The sequence below is a fragment of the Vigna angularis genome, chromosome 7, assembly GCF_016808095.1.
Source record: "Vigna angularis cultivar LongXiaoDou No.4 chromosome 7, ASM1680809v1, whole genome shotgun sequence".
In the NCBI taxonomy this organism is placed as follows: domain Eukaryota; kingdom Viridiplantae; phylum Streptophyta; class Magnoliopsida; order Fabales; family Fabaceae; genus Vigna; species Vigna angularis.
In genome coordinates this window covers 10,830,511-10,852,903 of record NC_068976.1, presented here as the reverse complement: position 1 = coordinate 10,852,903, position 22,393 = coordinate 10,830,511, and the positions used below count along the sequence as shown (strand labels likewise).

Below are 22,393 nucleotides of genomic sequence, written 5' to 3'. Positions count from 1 at the left end.
CACTTTTACATCAGCGTGTACCACAGTACCAAATAACGCCGTCTGGTCCAACTTAACAGATAGGATAAAATTGGCTCATTTTTACAAATATTATGACCCAATTGAGACAGTTTTATATATTAAGACTCAGCTGAAATTCTCATACAAATACGAGGACTATCCGAGGATTTAAACGTAATTATATAATCGAAGCCTTTCAAATTTTTCACATTCAATATGAACTAGACCAGCCCTAATTCGTCACAAAAGGCGGGAAAAGCAAAATTAAAATTAAATTTGAGGTGTTGCTTAGGACTGTGATTGCAATGGAGAAGATTCACGTCAGCGTCCGTGCAAAGCCTCTCTCTCAAGATGATGCGAAAACAAGTCTCTGGAGAATCTCCGGCAACTCCATCGCCATTCCCAACCTCTCCAAATTTGATTTTGGTACTCTTATCTTGCTTTCTCTTCACTTTCTTCTTCTTGCAAATCTCGTTCTCAACCCAGTTCATGTTTCGCAGACCAAATATTCAGCGGTAGTTGTGCGACCGCGGAAGTCTACGAAGCTCGCACCAAGGATATTGTGGAGGCCGCAGTTCGGGGATTCAACGGTTTGCAGCATGCTTTGCTATTTGCTTTCTTCTTCATTTTGCTGTTGGTCAATTAGTTGGATTGAATAACTTAGGGTTTGTGATGTGATGTTAATCGTAGGCACTGTCTTCGCTTACGGGCAAACGAACAGTGGGAAGACTTACACGATGCGAGGCTCGAAAGCTGAACCTGGAGTCATTCCTCTCTCTGTTAACGATTTGTTTCGAATCATTCAACAAGTAACCACTCCTTACTTTCATTTCTTTTTTGTGACAAAACCAGTAACAAGAGTTGAAAAGCGACACAGCCATTGAAATTGAATTCTAATTGATATAAACAATGTTTGGATACAGTTCTTTATACACACTTATAGGAGTAAGAAAGCAAATGAATTGTGTTTTTCCATTAGCTAGAATCAACATATGTGCGTAAGGCCTGTTTAGATCCAATTCAAGCTAGAAGAGCTTTTGGGGCTTCTGTGTTCCGAGCAAACTCTTAAGTTAAACCGGACAGCTTCATAAAAGTTAAGTGCAGAAGTTCAATTCACTTATTTTTGTCTGTCTTGTATATATATAGATATTTATGTAGAGGTTTATTTAAACTGGGCCGAAAAGATAGAACTTTAGACCTTAGAGACTCTGCTATTATATTATATTATGTTACATGTGTGTTTATATATTAATGAGATAGATATACAACAGTGACAAAGGCATAATCCCAAAACCCCAAAGGAAGAGAGGGATGATGTAACAAAGTAAGGCCTAATTCAACAATATATATGCCTATGTTTTCGTTCAATGACTCCGTTTTGGTGATGATTATGAGGACATATGAGTCTATGAACAATGCCATGATGAGCTAAACATTGCATGAAAGGACGAAACGCACCACCCCAATCAGATTGAACATTTTTAATTTTAGAATCAACTGCAACTCAACCATTGTTTTGAAAGTTTGAAAAACTGACAATGTTGCATTCTTCATCAACAAAAGAAACATAATATTTGTATCCTGCATGAGAAGTAATATGTGCAGCGCCCCAAAAATCAGTAAAGATAAATTCCAAAGGAGAATAGACAAGCAAAATCATGAGAAGGTTACCTATGAGATTTTCTAGCACAAGATTTACAGAAACTGGAATCAACTTTATTATATTAAGGAAGATTACATTATTTGAATACAAGGTTCATAACATGACTGCTACGGTGGCCTAATCTGGTATGCCACAAACGAAAACTAGTGCTGTCAAACACAGACTTATTATCAATATTTATTGCAAAGGAAACAGGAGCTAGAAGAGCAGGGAACAGAAGAGAACAATGAAGATGAGTGAGGGAAAAGATGAACATTAGTGAATGAGTACAATCCATCAGGTCCTACAACTCCATGAAGAAGGACGTTTTTCGTTCCCTGAAATTTAACAAGACATTTATCAGAGTGAAACTCAGAAACATAATTATCCCTTGCAAACTGGCTAACACTTAAGAGGTTTTTGGTAATGGAAGGAACATGCAACAAATGATTTTAACGAAACAGGACTCGAGAATAAAAAAGGTGAGACAAATGAAGATGAGCCAACACCAGAAATACTCAAACCTGCACTATTGCCATGAAATTTTGATGTGGTCCATCAAACTGTTGCATTTGTTTAATGTTTAGAGGCTCACTAGTAACGTGGAAACTGGCACCAGAATCTGGTATCCAGGAAGTATTGTCAGTACCTTGAGAAACAATTTTCATCATCATAGCACTAGGACCAGCAGTGGCAATGGATTTAGTATTTGGATTTGTCCATGTGTTGGAAGTCTTGTAGGAACCAACTGAGTAAGGAATGGACTGTTGAGTGACTGGATCAATAAAAAACAAAGGTTCATGTGGCTGGAATGAAATGTCAGATCGGAAGTGACAAACATTGGCTGTATGGCCAAATTTTAAACAGATTTGGCACTGAAAATTGGCAAACTTGCGACCACAACCACGAGCAGAACTTCCTCCTCCACGAGAGGAGCCATGAAAACCACCTCGCTGATTGCCCCCACGGGAATAAGTGCTTTGAGTGTATTTTGGAGAAGGCGTGACTAAGGACTGTGTCTCTTGAACATATGGAGTCAATCTGGTTTCGTGACCATACAACAACGCTTCAATCTTTGCTATAGAAGGAGCACACTTTTTACTTTCAATAATAGACACAACTGGCGCATAATCAGAAGGAAGACCTTCTAAAATAGCGTCACATGTAGGGATGACAATTTTACCCGCGGGCACGGGTACCCGTGGGTAAAATCCGCGACGGATAATAACTATCTGCGGATATTTACTACCCGCGGGTAACGGGTAGCGGGTATTTTAATACTCGCTTCTAAATGGATCGGGTACGGGTAGTATACTACCCGCGAAAAATTAAAAAAAAAATAATTTATATATTTTTTAATTAAATTAATTAAAAATAAAATAAAATTATATTTTATTAGGTTAAATTTAATTAAAATTAAATTTTAATTTATATTTAATTTAATTTATATTATATTATATATATATGTATATTTTGTAATTTTATTTAAATTTTATTTTAAATATGTATTAAATATTTCTTTTTTATTTTTTGCGGGTATCCGCGGGTTTTAAAATACCTGTAGGTATTTTTTAAATGGGTACCCGACGGGTAACGGATCGGGTAGCGGGTACAATTTTATCCGATGGGTCGGGTTGCGGGTAGGCAATACTCGTGCCCGACCCGACCCGATCCGTTGCCATCCCTAGCCACATGCTCTTCATGTTGAACATGAACACCTACGTCAACAAGCTCATCAAGTAACTCTTATTCTTTAGCAAATAATCCTCCATTGTTTTGGAATCAAGTTTAACAGCTCTCGTGGCAGTGCGAAGCTGTCTGGTGCAAGACTTGGTCTGGAGGCTAAAGTACTCATGAATCTTCTCCTAGACTTCATACGAATGAGTACAACCAAGCACCCTGGATAAAACAAACTTAGAGAGAGTAGATTGAAGCCACACAAGGAGAGTTTGATCCTAAACCTCCCAAGTTTCATGGTCAGGATTCACAATACCAGCCAGACGGTCATTTTCAGTGAGATAACAAGCAGGAACAACAAGATTAACCACAAGCGTCTCCAACTTATGTGGCTTAATTACTGGTTCAACATATTGTCTCCAATGCAAGAAATTCGAATCCTCCAATTTCTCAGCTATCAAAGTAGGAAACGAAGGTGAAGCCATAACGAAGTGATCGCATTAATCAACAAAACCAATAAAATATGTAGAGGCAATTAGAAATTCAAGCATAAGCCAATTACACCAAAACGAAAGCAATTACTGGTAGAAAACGAGATTTGAGACAGTGCAGGACATGAACTGGGATACGCCGAGAGCAAAAACATACCAGATTGGAGAAAATAAACCAATGAAACAGAATTTTCACCGAAGTGAAACAAACAACCGATTAAACCGTTCGAAAAGAGAAGACGAACGCGAGAGATGCAAAACGAAGACGAATCCACCAATTAAATTGGTCGCAATGTCGAACGCGAACAACTACGACCAAACTGAGACGAGTGACGAACGCGAACAACTACGACCAAACTGAGACGAGTGACGAACGCGAACGACGAATCAAAACGCACGTAAGCTTCGAACGAGAGACGCACTTGACAAATGCGGAAGAGCGACGAACCAATCGACAAACATCAAACAATCTGATATGGTTCTTCTAGGAAGACGAATGTCTTGAATAAGAACCCAGAACGTAGGGAATCCAGGTAAGTGAAAGGAATCCGAACACAAGTGAATAGATTTGGAAGAGTAAGAGAATTCTGATGTTATTCATTCGCCAATCTGAATTTACAGAATACAATTGTTTTTATACCAAAAGATTACAGAGTTTAGTATCTCGCTATTAAATAATATTCTATAACTCTTCAACCGATCGACTCCCGTGCTTCTACCGTTTGGTAGGAACCTCTTTAATGGTTCGGTTCCCTCCTTCTTTTTCACTGCTCGGCCTCGCTCGGTAGCCTTACCGCCTTCAGCTGTTCGGTTCCCTTCTTCTTCTCCCTCATCGCTTGGCCTCTTCCTACATTCCACTGTTCGGTTGACTACTAATAATATCCTATAACAATCCCCTCCTCTTGAAAAAGTCCTTGTCCTCAAGGACTAAAGTTAGGATTCTCTTTCGGATCTATGTTTATCGGCCAACTGTTTCATCCTTTCTCGTGCTCTCTTCGTATGAAACTTAGCTAACTTAAGGCTCTCCTCTTGTTTTTGCAGACTTCTGTTAGCCAGTTCCACCTTAGCTTTCCCTTCCAATAGCAACCTCTCACTATTATCAGGGATATTGCTGGATTCTGCATGTTTTGATAAGGAGTGTAATAAGGTACTCTCACCCTTATCACACATTTGTATCATTGAAATGTGGACTCCTTACGTGAGCGTATTAGGTAACCTTTGTTTCCTAATGGTTTTGAGGCCCGAATTTGTTGTACCCCTCAACACAAGTCTTCGTCCTTGCACCACAAATTCCATGGTTAACTTTTCAAAGTTCCACGTGATATCCCCTAAGGTAATCAACCATTCTATACCAAGAACCATATCACAACATCCTAATGGTAACAACAACATATCTGATTTGAAGGTTGCATTATGTAATACCCAAGAAATTTTTTTAACCATTGTGTTAATCTGAACTTTAGCACCGTCTGCCACTGTGACATTCAAAGGATCCATGTTCACAATTCTGCATCCTGGTTTCTTGGCTATGTGAACGTCCAAGAAATTATGAGTGCTCCCACTATCAATTAGGATATGTAGAGGTTTCTTTCTGCAAAGCCTAGTGACTCTCATAGTTTTGAAACTATCAACTCCTGTCAATGTGTTAGTCGAGATCAAGGGCTCTTCCCCCTTGTTTTCCTGCTTATCGATTGGGTTTGGGGTGTCTTCATCAGAAGCGACGTCTTCCTCTAATTCCATGACCTGAATCTGGAGTTTTTTATGGGTTAAATTATGGGTTGGTGTGAACGGTTCATCACAGAAATAACACAACCCTTTGGCCCTTCTTTCATTCATATAAGCAGGGGTTAGATTCCTGGAGAATGGTTTTGGCCGAGGATCTTCCGCGCTCTGGATGGGGTTAGGCAACAAAGGCGGTTTGAGTTGCCTGTGGAATGGCTTCCCTTGTGAAGTGGTGCTGTTAGCAGATTCATACATTTTGGCTAGTGAGAAAGCTTTCCTTACTGAAGTAGGTTGAAACATACGAACCATCATCTGGACATCTTGATTCAACCCGCCCAGAAAACAACTTAATTGATTAGCCTTCGAGAGTTCAACTTGCGACACTATTCGATCAAAGGCGTCATGATAATCTTGGACAGAACTCTCTTGACGCAACCTCATCAAATCAGCCATAGGATCTTCGCAAACTTCCTCGAATCTATCAATTATCTCTTGGAAAGCAAGAAACAAATTTTGTTGCCTAATTATCCACAAAGTTGAGTATAGAGCAATAACATCCGTCACCTGTGAGCTTATATGGGTAAAATAGTTTCTCCAAGAATTAGATTTAGCCAATGAAGATGTATTGTGATAACCAAGTTGCTCTCCGTGTTGCTTCCTGTTAGATGTAACAGGCTTAGGCCCATCAGTTTATATTTTTATAGTTATAAATGCATAACCCTATGTGCTCAATACACATTGGGGATTATATTCTATGTCTCTCTTTTATTTCAACACTTCCAATTCAATGTTCCATGAGAGGATTAAACACATTGAAATTGTTTGTCATTTATTTGAGAAAAGTTGATGTCCAAGGAAATTTGCCTTGAGTTTGTTGGATCAAATGATGAACCTATAGATGAATTAACAAACTTCTTGAGAAGATCTTGAATTTATTTGTTCCAAGCATGATACATACAATTTGTATGCTCCAACTTGAGGAGAGTGTTAGAATAAATAGTCTTAAATTGAATTTTTTGTAAAGGTGTTTGTTGCTTTGTGTTGTACCTAGTTACTGGATATATCTTTTGAGATACTCTTCTCTTCTCTCTCATTCATTGTATATGATGTATCCAAAGTTATTATAAATATGAGATCCCAAGATAGGAAAATTTACTCAAATTTATTACCTATTCTTTTATATTTCTCAAGTAAATTTATTACAATAAGATTCAAAATATTAGGTTTTGATTATCAATAGAGACTATTGTACTATTGTGGACTACAGTAACTCATCCACCAACAATTTTGACAACATTGTTAACTTTTATTATTTTTTCATGATCTCTTTTTGATATTGATCTCATAGTTCTTGGAATACTGTTTCTTAATACTTATTTTAGGACGTGGATCGAGAATTTCTTCTTAGAATGTCATACATGGAGATTTACAATGAAGAGATAAATGATTTATTGGCCCCTGAACATCGAAAACTGCAGATTCATGAAAATCTAGAGGTTGATTACATATATTTTGCAAGCTTGTCCATATCTGGTCACTGGTGTTATATATGTATTCCTTAATATTTATATAGTTTCTCTTTGAAATCACAGCGTGGGATATATGTTGCGGGGTTGCGAGAAGAAATTGTTGCCTCTCCTCAGCAAGTCCTTAATCTCATGGAGTTTGGAGAATGTAATTTATCTGTTGCATTTTACTTATGCTTTTGCATTTTAGCTCCATTTTTTTGTAGCTTAATTTTTCATTCAATTATATTTGAACTTATACTGCTATTGAAATGGAAGAGAACGGCAATTTCAACTTGATTTCTTTGGTTCCTTTGTTGGGTAGAATTTTTGTGTGGTTCTGCATGCCTTGGGTTAACTTTGCAGTATGCTATATTTGTGAAGTATCTATCTTTTAGACTTGCTTTATCTCCCTCTAGCAAACACCATATTTATACCAACTGTACTTTTTAGTATATCTTTTGCTACCTGTAATGGTTGACTAACTTTTTCTTATGTTATTTGCAATTGTATCAGCTCATAGACATATTGGAGAGACAAATATGAATGTGTACAGTAGTAGGTCCCATACTATTTTCCGCATGGTAATAAGTGTTACTGGCGATGATAATTTATTTTTTCTCGTTTTATTAGGTGCTTCTAATTAGTATCTTGTGTTTAATAGATAATTGAGAGTAGGGATAGAAGCAAAGATGAAGAAAGTGGCAGCTCTTGTGATGCTGTCCGTGTATCAGTGTTGGTATGTTAATGTCACATTTTTAACTAACACGTATTCTCTTAGGGGAAAAGTTTTTCCATTTTTTTATTGTTATTCACATGCATTTATCTTTTCTCTTTTTTCAAATGACTATTCTTGTGTAATTTTTCGTATTGGTAATTGATAGGAGATTGAGAGTATATGAAAGGAGAAGGAAGAGTTAGTTGGCCAAACTGTCAACAGTTAGGAAAGGCGGGAATGGGTTTGTATAAATAGATAGGCGTGTTAGTTGTGGGGGGGGGGGGGGGGGACTTTTAGACTGTTAGTAATCTGTACAGGAAATGTTATTCCTGTAGGGGGAGGTTAAGCTCTCATAGTGGCCCTATCCTTGTATTCTTTCTGTGAATAATAAAACGAGAGGTTATACAGTGTTCTGTTAGTGCTTTTGTAGTATTGGTTTGGGTTTCTTGGTCAGAAACCTATCAATTTGGTCCGACCTGCCGGATCCAAATTGGGTATGAGAACAAGAATGGAGAGGGATACGGAGGGAAGATTGGAGGCGATCGAAATTACAATGGAGGGGATGAAAGCAGAGTTAGCCGCAGTACGGAGGGATTTATAGCAGATTATGAGGATCCTGGGCACTCAGGTCAATAACTCGGAGGGACATTCTGACGATAGCTCCGTGAACGAGAATCAACATCGAGTAGTGGGGGAAACTGGAGGCAGAAGGGTCGGCGACCGCAGTGAGGATCAGAGACCATGGCGGAAACGGGTAGAGTTACCCATGTTCAACGGGATGGAGCACCTCAGTTGGCTCAATAGAGCGGAACGATTCTTCGACATACAGAAGGTGACGAGCGATGAAGAGAAAGTGGAGATTGTGTACGTTAGCATGGAAGGAAGTGCGGCCTACTGGTTTACATTCTGGAAAGAGAAGGCCAAGAACCGTTCTTGGGAAGGTTTGAAGGCGGCCATGGTCAACTGTTTCGGAGGAGGATTCATGGGAATGGTGTTTGAGAGGTTGGCGACGCTGCGACAGGAGGGTATGGTGGAGGAATTTGTTCGCGATTTCGAAAGTTTGATGGGCCAGACCAAGGGCGTGCCCGAAGAACAAGTATTGGGTTATTTTCTCGCCGGATTACGCGAGGACATCAAAGGGTAGGTGAGGATTCAAGATCCCCAGGAATTGATGGCAGCGATGCGAATCAATCGCGACGTGGAAGACGCGATGATATGAGCGAAGGGAGGTAACGATAGTGGGTTCAAGAGTAACTCATTGGGGTCGCGATCAGCAGGAGTAGTGATGCGATCAAAAATTAGTAGACCCCCAATGAATCAATACAGGGGAACAGAGAGTACGAGGTCGTCGAGGAGAGAGGGAGGTGCGGCGGCGAGCACGAACACGAGGGCGAGTACCTCCATGGGAAACGAGAATCGAGGAAGAATGGTGAGAAATCTTCCTTACCCAGGATTCCTTTAAGAGGAAGGAGGAAGGTAGGTGTTTTCGATGTAGGGGGCCGTTTGCCCCAGGCCATCGTTGCTTTGAGAGAAGCTTGCGGGTGTTGCTTTTAGCGGAGGATGAGGAGGGAGACGTGAGTGAAGAAGGAGCCGATCAGGAGGAGAAACCGCTAGAGTTGTCAGCCTGCTCTGTCGAAGGGCTGACGTCACCAAAAACCATGAAGCTGACAGGGAAGATCGGGGAAAGGAGAGTGGTAGTACTCATTGATAGTGGCACAAGCCACAACTACATCAGCCGGGTGATAATAGAGGAATTGAAGTTACCCATAATAGACACACCACCGTATCCGGTGAGTCTAGGAGATGGGCACAAGAGAATGACCAGGGGGCGTTGTGAGAAGATTAGAGTAAGCTTGGAAGAAGCCACCGTAGAGGAAGAGTTCTATGTGTTCGAATTGGGGGGTGTCGACGTCATTTTGGGTGTGGCATGGCTAGCAAAGTTGGGGGAAATGATGATAAATTGGGGAGAGATGACCATGGTATATAACCGGGACTGTAAGAAGGTCATGATAAAGGGTGATCCAGCTTTGTCTCGACAGCTGGTAGAACCAAAAACTTTATTAAAATTGGGAGATGCTGAGTCATGGGTGTTGGTTTGGGATTTGGGCCTAGTGGAGAAAGAGGGGAACGGTGAGTGGGACGGTGATTTGACCGAAGCGCAGAAAGCAAATTTAGAAGCGGTGCTACAGGCGCACTATCGGGTATTTCAAGAGCTGAAAGGCTTACCCCCACCTCGTGAGAAGGATCACCAAATTCAACTCAAAGAAGGAGTGGATCCCATTAATGTGCGTCCATACAGGTATCCCCACCTTATGAAGGGAGAGATTGAAAGGCAGGTGGCACACATGTTGAAAGGGGGGATTATCAAGCCAAGCACGAGCCCTTTTTCCAGTCCGGTTATCTTAGTGAAAAAGAAGGACGACAGCTGGCGTTTAAGTGTGGATTACCAGCTCTGAACCGAGCCATCGTCCCTGATAAATTCCCAATACCCGTGATAGAAGAACTGCTGGATGAATTAAAGGGGACCAAATACTTCTCCAAGATCGATCTAAAAGCTGGGTACCACCAGATCCGGATGGGCGAAGAAGATGTTCCCAAGACCGCTTTCCGAATGCATCAGGGCCATTTTGAATTTTGAATTCCTTGTGATGCCATTTGGTCTCACAAATGCGCCAGCCGCGTTCCGAAGCACGATGAACAACTTGTTGCAGCAATATCTCCGGAAGTGTGTGCTAGTCTTCTTCGATGATATCCTCGTTTACAGCCCCACCTGGAAGGACCACTTGGAACAACTTAAGCTGGTGTTACAGTTGTTGGAGTAGCATAGTTGGGTGACCAACCAAAAGAAATGCGAATTTGGGAAGCAGAGGATTCGTTATCTAGGCCACTAGATTTCAGAAGGAGGCGTCAAAATGGATAGTGATAAAACAAAGGCGGTTTTGGAGTGGGAAGAGCCAAAAAACCTGAAAGCCCTGCGAGGTTTCCTAGGCTTGACAGGGTACTATCGACGTTTCGTGGTTGGGTATGGGAAATTGGCAAAACCACTGATTGAATTATTAAAGAAGGGTCAGTTTGGGTGGTCTGAACAAGCACGAACAACCATGGCTAAATTGAAAAGCGGCTGTAACCTCTGCTCCAGTATTAACATTGCCTGACTTTAATCAGGCATTTCATATAGAATGCGACGCCTCAGGAGGAGGGGTAGGGGCAGTGTTGACTCAGAATAAAAAACCTATTGCCTACTTTAGTAAAGCGCTGTCCGAAGGGTCTTTGAATAAATCCATATACGAAAAGGAGTTGATGGCCTTGGTTATGGCTATCCAGCATTGGAGGCCATACTTGGTAGGGAGGAAATTTGTTGTGCACACTGACCAGCGAAGTTTGAAGTACTTAATAGAGCAGCGGATAACTACTCAAAGCCAGCAAAATTGGCTGGCAAAGCTTATGGGATATGATTTTGAAATAGTCTATAAAACGGGAAGCACCAACAGGGGCTGATGCTTTATCGAGAAGAGAAGAAAGAGGAATGGAGGGAATGGAGCTGCAGGCAATATCCAGGCCATTTTGGCATGGCTTTCAAGAAGTTCTGAGGGAGGTAGAGGAGGATGAAACGTTAAAAAATTGATAGCTGATATAAAAAGGGATCCAAATTGTCATCTAGCTTACACCTTGGAGAATGATAGGCTGCATTACAAGGGGAGGATGGTGATATCGGCTAGTTCTGCGTGGATTCCCAAATTGTTAGCTGAATTTCATGTGACCAAAATGGGAGGCCATTTGGGGGTGTATCGCACGTATAGAAGGATAGCTCAATCTTTGTATTGGGTGGGTATGAAGAAGACAGTGATGAAGTTCGTTGCAGGGTGTGTGGTGTGTCAGCAGCACAAGTACATGGCTGCGTCCCCCAAGGACTATTACAACCCATGCCGATACCCCAAGCAGTGTGGGAAGAGATAAGCTTGGACTTCATAGTGAAACTACCAAAGTCGCAGGGACACGATGCAATCTTAGTGGTGGTAGATAGGCTAAGTAAGTACACCCATTTCATGGCGCTCAAACACCCTTATTAGGCTAAAACGGTGGCAGAGGTGTTTACCAAGGAAATCATAAGGCTGCATGGGATCCTAGTCTCGATTGTAAGTGATAGAGACCCTTTGTTCCTAAGTATTTTCTGGAAAGAGTTATTTTAGATGTAGGGAACCCAGCTCAAGATGAGCACCGCTTATCAACCTGAAACGGATGGACAAACGGAGGTAGTAAATCGAATTGTGGAAGGGTATTTGCGATGCTTTTGTTCAGAGCAACCTAAAAGCTAGCATGCAATGCTGCCTTGGGCTGAGTACTGGTACAATACCAGTTACCAAGGGGCAGCACGGTGTACACCTTTCGAAACAGTGTATGGCAGAGCACCTCCATCTTTCAGCAGGTTTGTTCCGGGAGAGACACCTGTAGAAGCAGTGGCCCAAGACCTTATGACACGAGATGAGGCCCTTAAACAGTTGAAGTTCCATTTGAACCGGTCCCAGGACTTAATGACACAACAGGCGAACAAAAGGAGGAGGGAGGTGGATATTAAGGTGGATGACTGGGTGTATCTGAAGATTAGGCCACATAGACAATCTTCCATGCCAGTTCGACTGCACCCAAAACTCTCAGCCCGTTACTTTGGACCGTTCCAAGTGTTGCAGCAGGTGGGGAACGTGGCTTATAGACTCAAGCTGCCAGAATCAATAAGGATACATTCGGTGTTTCACGTATCCCAATTAAAGAAAGCAGTGGGGGACCAACGAGTAGAAAGGGAATTGCCAGCAGAGCTACAGGCAGAGGGACCGACTTTTTGGCCAGTAAGGGTCCTGGATAATAGACAAGTTCAGCAGGGAGAAGGGGGCAGAGAAGGCGTTACGTGGGAAGACAGGGCAACTATCCAGGACCAATATCCTGAGTTCAACCTTGAGGACAAGGTTGTTTAGGAGGCGGAGGGTAATGATAGGAGATTGAGAGTATATGAAAGGAGAAGGAAGAGTTAGTTAGCCTAACTGTCAACAGTTAGGAAAGGCGGGAATGAGTTTGTATAAATAGATAGGCGTGTTAGTTGTGGGGGGGACTTTTAGACTGTTAGTAATCTGTACAGGAAATGTTATTCCTGTAGGGGGAGGTTAAGCTCTCATAGTGGCCCTATCCTTGTATTCTTTCTGTGAATAATAAAACGAGAGGTTATACAGTGTTCTGTTAGTGCTTTTGTAGTATTGGTTTGGGTTTCTTGGTCAGAAACCTATCAGTAATAGTTATCTTCTTATTTCTAGAATTTAGTGGATCTTGCTGGGTCAGAGCGTGCTGCAAAAACTGGTGCTGAAGGTGTTCGACTAAAAGAAGGCTCTCACATAAACAAAAGCTTGATGACTTTGGGAACCGTGATTAAAAAGTTGAGTGAAGGTGCTGAAAGTCAAGGGTAAGTTTAAATGATTATATTTAGCTTTTTTATTTAAATTTTTGAATGAGGAAAGAAGAAAATATAATATCTTATGCAGGGGTCATGTTCCATATCGAGATAGTAAGCTGACTCGAATTTTGCAACCTTCTCTAGGAGGAAATGCTAAAACGGCTATAATATGTAATATCACGCTTGCGCAGGTAAGGTATTCCTGTGTTGACACTCTTAAATAAAATATCTGTGAGTTTAACGGCTACGACGTTTTACAATGAAATAATTGTTTGGAGATACAATATTGCGAGGTGTTTTGTGTATCACTTGATTAATATCCATTTAATCTAAGAATTAAGTTTCCTAGCTATCACTTGTCAGACAGATCAATATCCTGTATTGTTTCTATGCACACCCTATGATCACATTTCATATTTTATGAAGGAGCATAAAATTATCCTTTAATATTCTTTCAATTTAGTTGTTTTATTACATTTGTTATATGACAGATACATACAGATGAAACTAAAAGCAGCCTTCAATTCGCAAGTAGAGCATTGCGTGTCACAAATTGTGCTCAAGTGAATGAGGTTTCGTCTAATCCATTTCCCTTGTTTTTAGGGCTATTTTATTTTGATTTTTTTCTTTTTATTTTTTGTATTGCTTGCAATTTCAAAGTTGTTTTCTCTGTTACTTTCTCTTGTCTAATAAAGTTATTCTTCATAGCAAGTATATTTTCATTGCATCTTCTCTTGCAGTCTGGTTCCATTATTAATACATAGATGCTCTTACAATTTACTTTAGCAGTGCAGTTCTGCCTTCTGTCTTATTTTGTATGATTTGGTTCTGCATTGATGTGCATCTCTCAGAGTAATTTTCTCACTCTGTTTTTGTTCACAGATTTTGACCGATGCTGCTTTATTAAAGCGCCAAAAGAAAGAGATTGAAGATCTTCGCTCCAAATTGATGGTGGGTCAAATTTTACAGTTGCTATTTTATATTTGATGAGCATATTGTTTGAGAGAAAGTAGGCAAAAAAATTAATTCCTGAAATGTTGGCATAGTTATGCTTTGGTCTTTTTTTTAGGGTTCTCATTCAGAGCATTTGGAAAAGGAGATTCTGAGCCTTCGAAATACTTTATTACAGGTTTATGGATTTTTCTTTTGGGTTAATTATAAATCTTTTTTTTGTGTATTCTGCATCTTACAATGTTTATCTTGTCAGACTGAACTGGAAAGGGAACGCATAGCTTTGGAACTAGAGGAGGAAAAGAAAGCTCAAGCTGAATGGGAAAAAAGAGTAAAGGAACAAGCCAAGAAAATTGAAAATTTGAGTTCAATGGTTCTATTTTCAAATAGGGATGAAAGTCGTGAGCATATTAAAAGGGTATTATTAAGCATGCCATGTTTTCTTTTTAATTTTTTTTCCAGGTCATTAAAGCTAATTTTACTATGTTTTGGATACATTCTACAAATATATGTAGTAAAATTACCGCCTATATAGAAATATTACATTAAAGTGTATTCCTTCATTCATCAACTAATAAAGGAAACAAAATAAAACAAGTAATAATGAATATCTTATATATTTTAAATAGAATAAATAAAATCCTTGATGCGTAGAGCAAAGCACACTGCTTACCTTTAATTCCTACCCCTTTAAGTTGATGCACTGATATCTATCATGCCCAACTTGCTTATCAAGCTCTAAAACACAAGTCTTGCTATTGGTCAAAGATGTCAGCTGTATATTGGAAGGCATGAATGGCAAGCAGATAATTCCAGCATCCAAATTCTCTTTTATAAAGTGGTGGTGATCAATCTCAATGTGATTTGTTTTACATGCTCGATGGGATTATTGGCTGTGCTTATTGTACCCTCGCTTTCATAGTGCAACTTCAGCGAGAGATCCACTCTAGTCCTTCACAAATTCCTTGGACCATTGCTCTAAACTTGGTTTCTAGCAACGGCTTTCTAGCCAAGTTACTGTTTCTTTCTAAAGAAAACTTTTTCCTGAATCTGCCTCAAGGTTTTTCTTCACAAGGAGAGTGCATTAACCGACTTAACATTTTGAAAAGCAATGTCAGCCTAGGTACAAGACTAGTAAATTAGTTTACCAACTAACCTTTGGTATATTCCAATATCAATGGGAACACTTCCTTCTCCCCAAAGTTTTACATTTGGATTCATGGGGGTATTTGTTGGTCTACAGCCATGGGGGTATTTTGAGCGAGCAACCTTCATCATAATGTGGATGGTGTTTCAAACTAGACTGGTTAGTGCAGCACCTTTCCCTTTAGAGGAAACTCTTAAGTAAGGTATGATTTGCTTGCCTTTTAGTGTAGCCTTGTCTTATTAATTGAGTGAACTGCTAGTTATTTTCTACAAATAGCTGTCACATACAGTTTCCTACTATCACAAACTTGTAATACATAACTATTATTAACTAATTCCTAAGGGCTGCAGAGACTGAATCATTTGTAGCTACTACATTTCAGATTCTTTCCATCATTGCTTTGTTGCCAAAGTTTAGGCTGAAAGTTGTAACTACTGATTGTTTTGATTTTTCTTCTGTATCTTGGGTTAACTCTATTGCCTTCAAGTAGGTCCTTGATTTAAAAATGAGCCCTTTGTTTGATGTTTGGTAAGGAAATACTCCAAATACTGTTCTCAAAGAAATTTCGGGTTTTGTAACACTTGAGTCTGGAGTTATAGAACAGTGACAAGGAGAATGTTAAGTCCCACAATGAATTAGTCAATAATAGCAGTACACAACTTGAAGTCAATAATATGCACTCGATAATTGATAAATGTCTCTGCTTAAACCTGGATGCCGCTTATTTCTTCCAAATGTAAAATACTAATCACAATTAAAGAGGATGCTATAAGAACTAACAACCTGCTTCTAAAGCAATAATCACCAATATCGCTTATGCAAGCATTGTAGGTAATGAAACTTTGCTCCAGAAACTGATTTTCCTAATCTCATCTTTAATTCTGTTATTTCCATTTCTCTTCATGCAATTGCTGCACATGTAAACATATTTACTTTTTCTTAATGTCAACCTGTGAAACTATTGTGCTTTTACATGATGTTTTTGTCCTTGTCTCCTCCTTTGCTCTCTACCATTTAGTGATTACGTTTTCATGCATGCACTGCAGGACAAGAGGCGGGATACATGGTGTATAGGAAAACTTTCACAGGAGCATCCAGGAAATGTAACATTTCACCTTCTTGATAGATTGTTTGTTTTGATGGGTCTTATTTTTATGAATTGTGATATGAATCTATGTCTCTTGCTGATTAAATTAATTGTATAACTTCCATCCTTTATTGAGGCAAAATTTAATAACTTCTATGCTACAATCTTAAGCTGTAGCAACGGATATAAATTTAGAAGTGCTAAGATGCATTTTGTAGGCAGATGGTTTACTAGTTGTTCTGGTCCAATCAATATCTGAATTATCTATACTTAACCTACATTAACAAGACTGCAATACATTCATGGAGCAAAACAGAGTTGGCCTATAGCTGCTATTTTGACACTGTGGGGATGTAGTTTATTGTTATGGATCTTTCAGGTTTTTTAGCATGTTCTTTATTTTGTCTACCTTTGGCCACTATCACCAGTGTATTGATACTACATTGAAACACAAGCTAAATGAGCTTTAACTTTAATTTTTATTTTATCTTTTTTAGGTTTGTGTGTAATATAAGAAAATATTTTATCATACATTATCCTTTGTGTTTACCTTCCTTATTTCCCTTGTCTCCTAGAATTAGTTACTATTGGAGATCGAAATTGACTAGAGATATAACCCAACTATAATATATAAGTGTAAACTTTACCTTGAGAGTTGGTTTGTGTGTAGTTGAATTAGACTTTCTCATATGGTATTTGAGCCTATTTTAGAAAAGTTTGTTGGGTCTATCGTGCTATTACCACTAAAACACCTACAAATATATGGCTTGATCAGCACTCCATATGTTTCTACTCAAGGAAAGCTTGTAGACATACTTGAGCCTATTTTAGAAAAGTTTGTTGGGTCTATCGTGCTATTACCATTAAAACACCTACAAATATATGGCTTGATCAGCACTCCATATGTTTCTACTCAAGGAAAGCTTGTAGACATACTTACCAAGGGGCTGAACAACAATAACTTTGAGAGAATTATATTTGAGCTGGGAATGAAGAACACTTGTGCACCAGCTTGAAGGAAGTTTCAGATTTGATTCCTGTTTTTAATTCTGTATATATGCTGTTCATGGTTTTATTACTAGCATATCAATCCCACAATCTTAGGGATTTGTTTCCTTGAATAGGCAGTGCTTATTTCCAAATTTATCCAATTATATATATTTATATATATATATATATATATTGTTAAGAAGTAGACTTTAAATCTAACTCAACCCCACAAAACCTTGGTCTTATCTTTAGTCGATGAGGGACTTTCAACACACCCGCTCACGTGTCGAGGTATATAGTGGGTGAAACAATATACCCAACAAACAACAAATATTGCTAGGATAGGTTCTACTAATGACTCCGATACCATGTTAAGAAGTTGACTTTATGCCTAATTCAACTTCACAAAACCAGCTTGTAAGGTGAGGTTTGCACCCATTTATATACTTGGTCTTATTTCTAGTCGATATGGGACTTTTAATTTATATATATATATATATATATATATATATATATCATATATATGTAATGAGACTTAATAAGAGAGAAAAATGATTTTCTTCTAAACTTTAGAAATTATTACTAACATTATCTATGCATATATATTATAGCATTTATTTTGGACTGTGATAGTTGTCTTGTTGCTCGTATCTTATTTTTGGAATCCTGATTCATTTATTTTATGTGGTAGGTATACCCTATCATCCAACCTAGTGCTTCTACGGTTAAACCTGTGAGACCAAATCGAGACATGGGACCACTTCTTCCTTTTGAGGAACTTGTAAATGAAGATGTTTATGTGGATGAGCCCTTTAAGCAAAAGGACAATAATAAAGATGATGCTAACAAGGATTGTAATCTCCCAAACCCTTGTGCTTTATTGCATGTAACAAACAGGAAAAAGGCACCACGGAAGAAAAGCTTGCCAATGGTTTGTTATATTAGATGTCTCATTGCTATTTTCACTTCTTGAAATTTTAGTAATTTGTATTCTAATATCAAGCAAATATAGCAGGAGGACAACAAATTTCTAGAATTGCAAGCAGAATATGAGAGTTTGTTTCTAAAATTTGAAACTGAGGTTTCCCCCTGTTAATTCTTGATTCACTTCCAGATTCAGAGTTTGCTAGATTAGATATATAATGCCCACGTGTTTCTTATTGCAGAGAACTATAAGTGATATACAGCTTGAATCATTGAGAAAACAGCTAATTGATTCAAATTCTTTCCATTCTAAGGAATCTGTTGAGTCTGTAAATTATGCCCATAATGGTTGCTTGATTGTTGAGAAAAATGCGAATTTTAGAGAATCAGATGCTATTCTTGTTATCAAGAGACTTCAAGAGCAGGTTTTGTTTTCTTTCCCTTTTTCACATCTCTTTTTATCAACAATTTCCTCTCTCTTTTGTTTTTGTTTAACCATCCTTTTCAAAGATCAAGACAATATTAGTTACTCTTTTTGTCAGTTGTACACTTACTCTTCAGTTAATATTTAATTAATTTACACATGCATTTATTGCAATGTAAAAATGAAAAAGGGTAAAATAGAAAATCTCTTCTATTTAGTTAAAATCAAGAAAAGTTATTACAATTATTGGTTTCTCCAAAAGACCCTTACACTTAAAAAGAATCAGAGGGATTATGATTATTGAAAACTGTTAAATTTGGGAGAGAAAATGTAGTGATAAAAATATTATTCCATTGTGTCTAGTTTCTATTACACCAAAATGTCCTATATAAAGAGCAAATAGACCAGCACATAAAAGCTTAAAACTAAAAGTACAATTATACAATACAATATATTTCAACACTCCCCCTCAAGCTGGAGCATATAGATCATATGCACCAAGCTTGGAACATATAAATTGAATCCTAGGCCCCCTTAGAGATTTGGTCATAATGTCTCCGAGTTGTTCATTAGAATTGACAAACTCAGTAACAAGTTCCTTAGTCAACAACTTCTCTCTAATAAAATGACAATCAATTTCTATATGTTTTGTTCTCTCATGAAATATTGGATTGGAGGCAATATGAAGGGCTGCTTGGTTGTCACAGTACAGTTTCAACGACTCATTTCCACAAAATTTCAACTCTTGGAGAAGTTGTTTGATCCACACAAGTTCGCATGTAGTCAAAGCCATAGATCGGTATTCAGCTTCAGCACTAGATCTAGCAACAACACTTTGTTTCTTACTTTTCCAAGATATAAGGTTCCCTCCAAGTAGAACACAATATCCTGTAGTAGATCTTCGATCAATTGGAGAACCAGCCCAATCTGCATCACAATATCCTTCAATCTGAGTGCTTCCCTTGTCCTCATACAACAATCCCTGTCCTGGATTTCCTTTTATGTATCTGAGAATTCGAATCACTGCATTCCAATGGTCAACATGTGGATTCTGCATAAATTGACTCACAACTCCCACTGGATAAGAAAGATCAGGTCTTGTTATTGTAAGATATATGAGTTTTCCAACCAGCCTTCTATATCTCTCTGGATCTGAGAAAGGTTCACCTTGATCTCTCATTAGCTTTTGATTTGAGTCCATAGGACTATCAATAGGCTTGCAATTTGTCAAACATGTTTCCTCTAAAATCTCAAGAGCATATTTCCTTTGTGAAATGATGACACCTTCTTTTGACTGTGCCACTTCAATACCAAGGAAGTATTTTAGACGACCCAGATCTTTAGTCTGAAAGTGGTTGAACAAATGATTCTTTAATTGAGTAATTTTAGTGTTGTCATTCACTGTAATAACAATATCATCAACATACACCATGAGATAAACACATTTGTCAGGAGAAAAATGACCATAAAACACTGAGTGATCCGCCTCACATCGTTTCAACCCAAAATTTTGCACAACCCGACTAAATTTACCAAACCAAGCACGAGGTGATTGTTTCAAGCCATAGAGGGAACGACGTAATTTACAAACTAACCCAGACTCCCCCTGAGCAACAAACCCAGGAGGTTGCTCCATGTATATCTCCTCTTTTAGATCACCATGAAGAAAGGCATTTTTAATGTCCAACTGGTAAAGTGGCCAATGACGAATGGCAGCCATAGCAAGTAAAATACGAACGGTACTGGTTTTAGTCACAGGAGAAAAGGTATCACAATAATCAATGCCATAAACTTGAGTATATCCCTTAGCTACTAGACGAGCTTTTAGACGATCAATTTCACCAGTAGGACCAACCTTAATAGCATAAACCCATCGGCAGCCAACAGGCTTCTTATCAGGAGGAAGAGGAACAAGGTCCCAAGTACCATTGTGGTCAAGGGCCTGCATTTCATCAACCATGGCTTGACGCCATCCAGGATGATCAAGTGCCTCATAAATATTATTAGGAGTCTTAAGGGAGGATAAGGAGGAAACAAAAGAGAAATAGGTAGAAGACAAACGATGATAACTCAAAAAATTATAAACAGGATATGGATTACGAGTAGAACGAATACCTTTCCGAAGGGCAATGGGCAAATTATCATCTGAGTCAGTAGAAGACGAGGAGGATGAAGGATCCATGGTCTGGTGAGCTGATGGAGGAGGAGATGAGTCTAGAGGATCTTTATTGTTCTGAGCTTGAGATTGTCTCCGACGCTGATATGTGAGAAGAGGTGGAGGAACAATGTCATTCACATTTTGAGTTTGAGGTATAGATGCAGGAATAACCAAGGGATCACACGATGGTAGAGGAAACATTTGTTGAACAGATGAACGATCCTCCACAGAGGACAAGAAAAACGGTGTATCCTCAAAGAATGTGACATCAGCAGACATATAATATCTCTTGGTGGAGGGAGAATAACATTTATACCCTTTCTGAAGACGAGAATATCCCAAGAAGACACACTTAATAGCCTTGGCGGATAGCTTATCAAGACCTGGAGAAACATTATGGACAAAACATGTACACCCAAATACACGTGGGGGGATATGATATAGGGCGTCATTTGGAAAAATGACAGAATGAGGAACTTTATTCTCAAGAGAGGAAGACGACATCCTATTGATTTGAAAACAGGCAGTGAGGACTGCATCTCCCCAGTGATGCACAGGAATATTAGTATTCAACATCAAGGAGCGTGCAGTTTCAATGAGATGTCTATTCTTCCCCTCTGCAATACCATTTTGTTGTGGAGTGTGAGGACATGTTGACTGATGTAAAATTCCTTGGGAAGATAAAAATGAAGAAAATGCTGAAGAAAAATATTCCTTAGCATTATCACTATGAAGGATTTTAATTGTCTTCCAAAATTGGTTCTTGATTTCATTAATAAAGGACACAAATATGGACAAAAGTTCAGATCTCTCTTTCATTAAATAAACCCAAGTACATCGAGAGAATTCATTGATGAAGGTTACAAAATAGTTAAAACCAAAAGAAGTAACACGACTTGGTCCCCAAATATCAGAGTGAATAGTTGAGAAAGGAGAATTACATAGTGTCTCAGACTTTTTAGGATGAGAAGATCTAACATGTTTTCCTAATTGACACGACTCACAATCTAAGACTTGAATGTTCTTGAGACTTGGAACCATCACCTTCAACTTGGATAAACTTGGATGGCCCAACCGATCATGCAAAAGTTTTGGGGATGAAGTGGTAAAACAGGAAAGTGGAGAGCTATGTTTCAAAAAATAAAGTCCTCGAGACTCATGTCCTTCTCCAATCAGGCGACCCGTACCATGTTCCTGTATAACAAAGGAATTAGCAGTAAAGGTTACAGAACAATTTAAGGAACGAGTCAATTGGCTCAAGGAGATTAAATTGTAAGGACAATGAGGAATATACAAAACATAATTTAAATTTAGTGAAGGAGATAAGGAAACTCTGCCAATTCCCTGAGATGCAACTTTGGATCCATTGGCAATAGTAATGAAATGAGGGATTTTCTGAGAGGACATGGAAGAAAATGAAGAAATAGCACACAGAAATATGGTCAGAGGCACCTGAGTCAAGGATCCATGGATTGTGACCTTCCACAGATTGAGATATACCAGCAGTTGACACATTG

General features: G+C 38.8%; 1 protein-coding gene across 8 annotated transcripts in view; it reads left to right on the top strand.

The window, feature by feature from the left end:
- Positions 1-184: 184 nt before the first annotated feature.
- LOC108319300 (kinesin-like protein KIN-7O) overlaps positions 185-22,393 on the top strand; it is a 49,183-nt gene continuing 26,974 nt past the window's right edge. For 5 of the 8 annotated variants that reach the window (XR_001831291.2, XM_017550386.2, XM_017550390.2 and 2 more), the window contains exons 1-17: positions 187-426; positions 501-590; positions 691-809; positions 6,915-7,028; positions 7,125-7,206; positions 7,554-7,621; positions 7,702-7,776; positions 13,059-13,204; positions 13,284-13,386; positions 13,687-13,767; positions 14,078-14,146; positions 14,265-14,324; positions 14,403-14,564; positions 16,340-16,396; positions 18,062-18,301; positions 18,383-18,451; positions 18,537-18,719. Coding sequence is in view for 7 of the 8 variants with exons in the window: in XM_017550386.2 (XP_017405875.1) it covers positions 306-426; positions 501-590; positions 691-809; positions 6,915-7,028; positions 7,125-7,206; positions 7,554-7,621; positions 7,702-7,776; positions 13,059-13,204; positions 13,284-13,386; positions 13,687-13,767; positions 14,078-14,146; positions 14,265-14,324; positions 14,403-14,564; positions 16,340-16,396; positions 18,062-18,301; positions 18,383-18,451; positions 18,537-18,719 (1,839 nt within the window). In the remaining variant the exon portion in view is untranslated. Of the gene's footprint in view, positions 427-500; positions 591-690; positions 810-6,914; positions 7,029-7,124; positions 7,207-7,553; positions 7,622-7,701; positions 7,777-13,058; positions 13,205-13,283; positions 13,387-13,686; positions 13,768-14,077; positions 14,147-14,264; positions 14,325-14,402; positions 14,565-16,339; positions 16,397-18,061; positions 18,302-18,382; positions 18,452-18,536; positions 18,720-22,393 lie in introns of all 8 variants that reach the window. The other 3 variants (XM_052880311.1, XM_017550387.2, XM_052880310.1) reach the window with 3 other exon arrangements.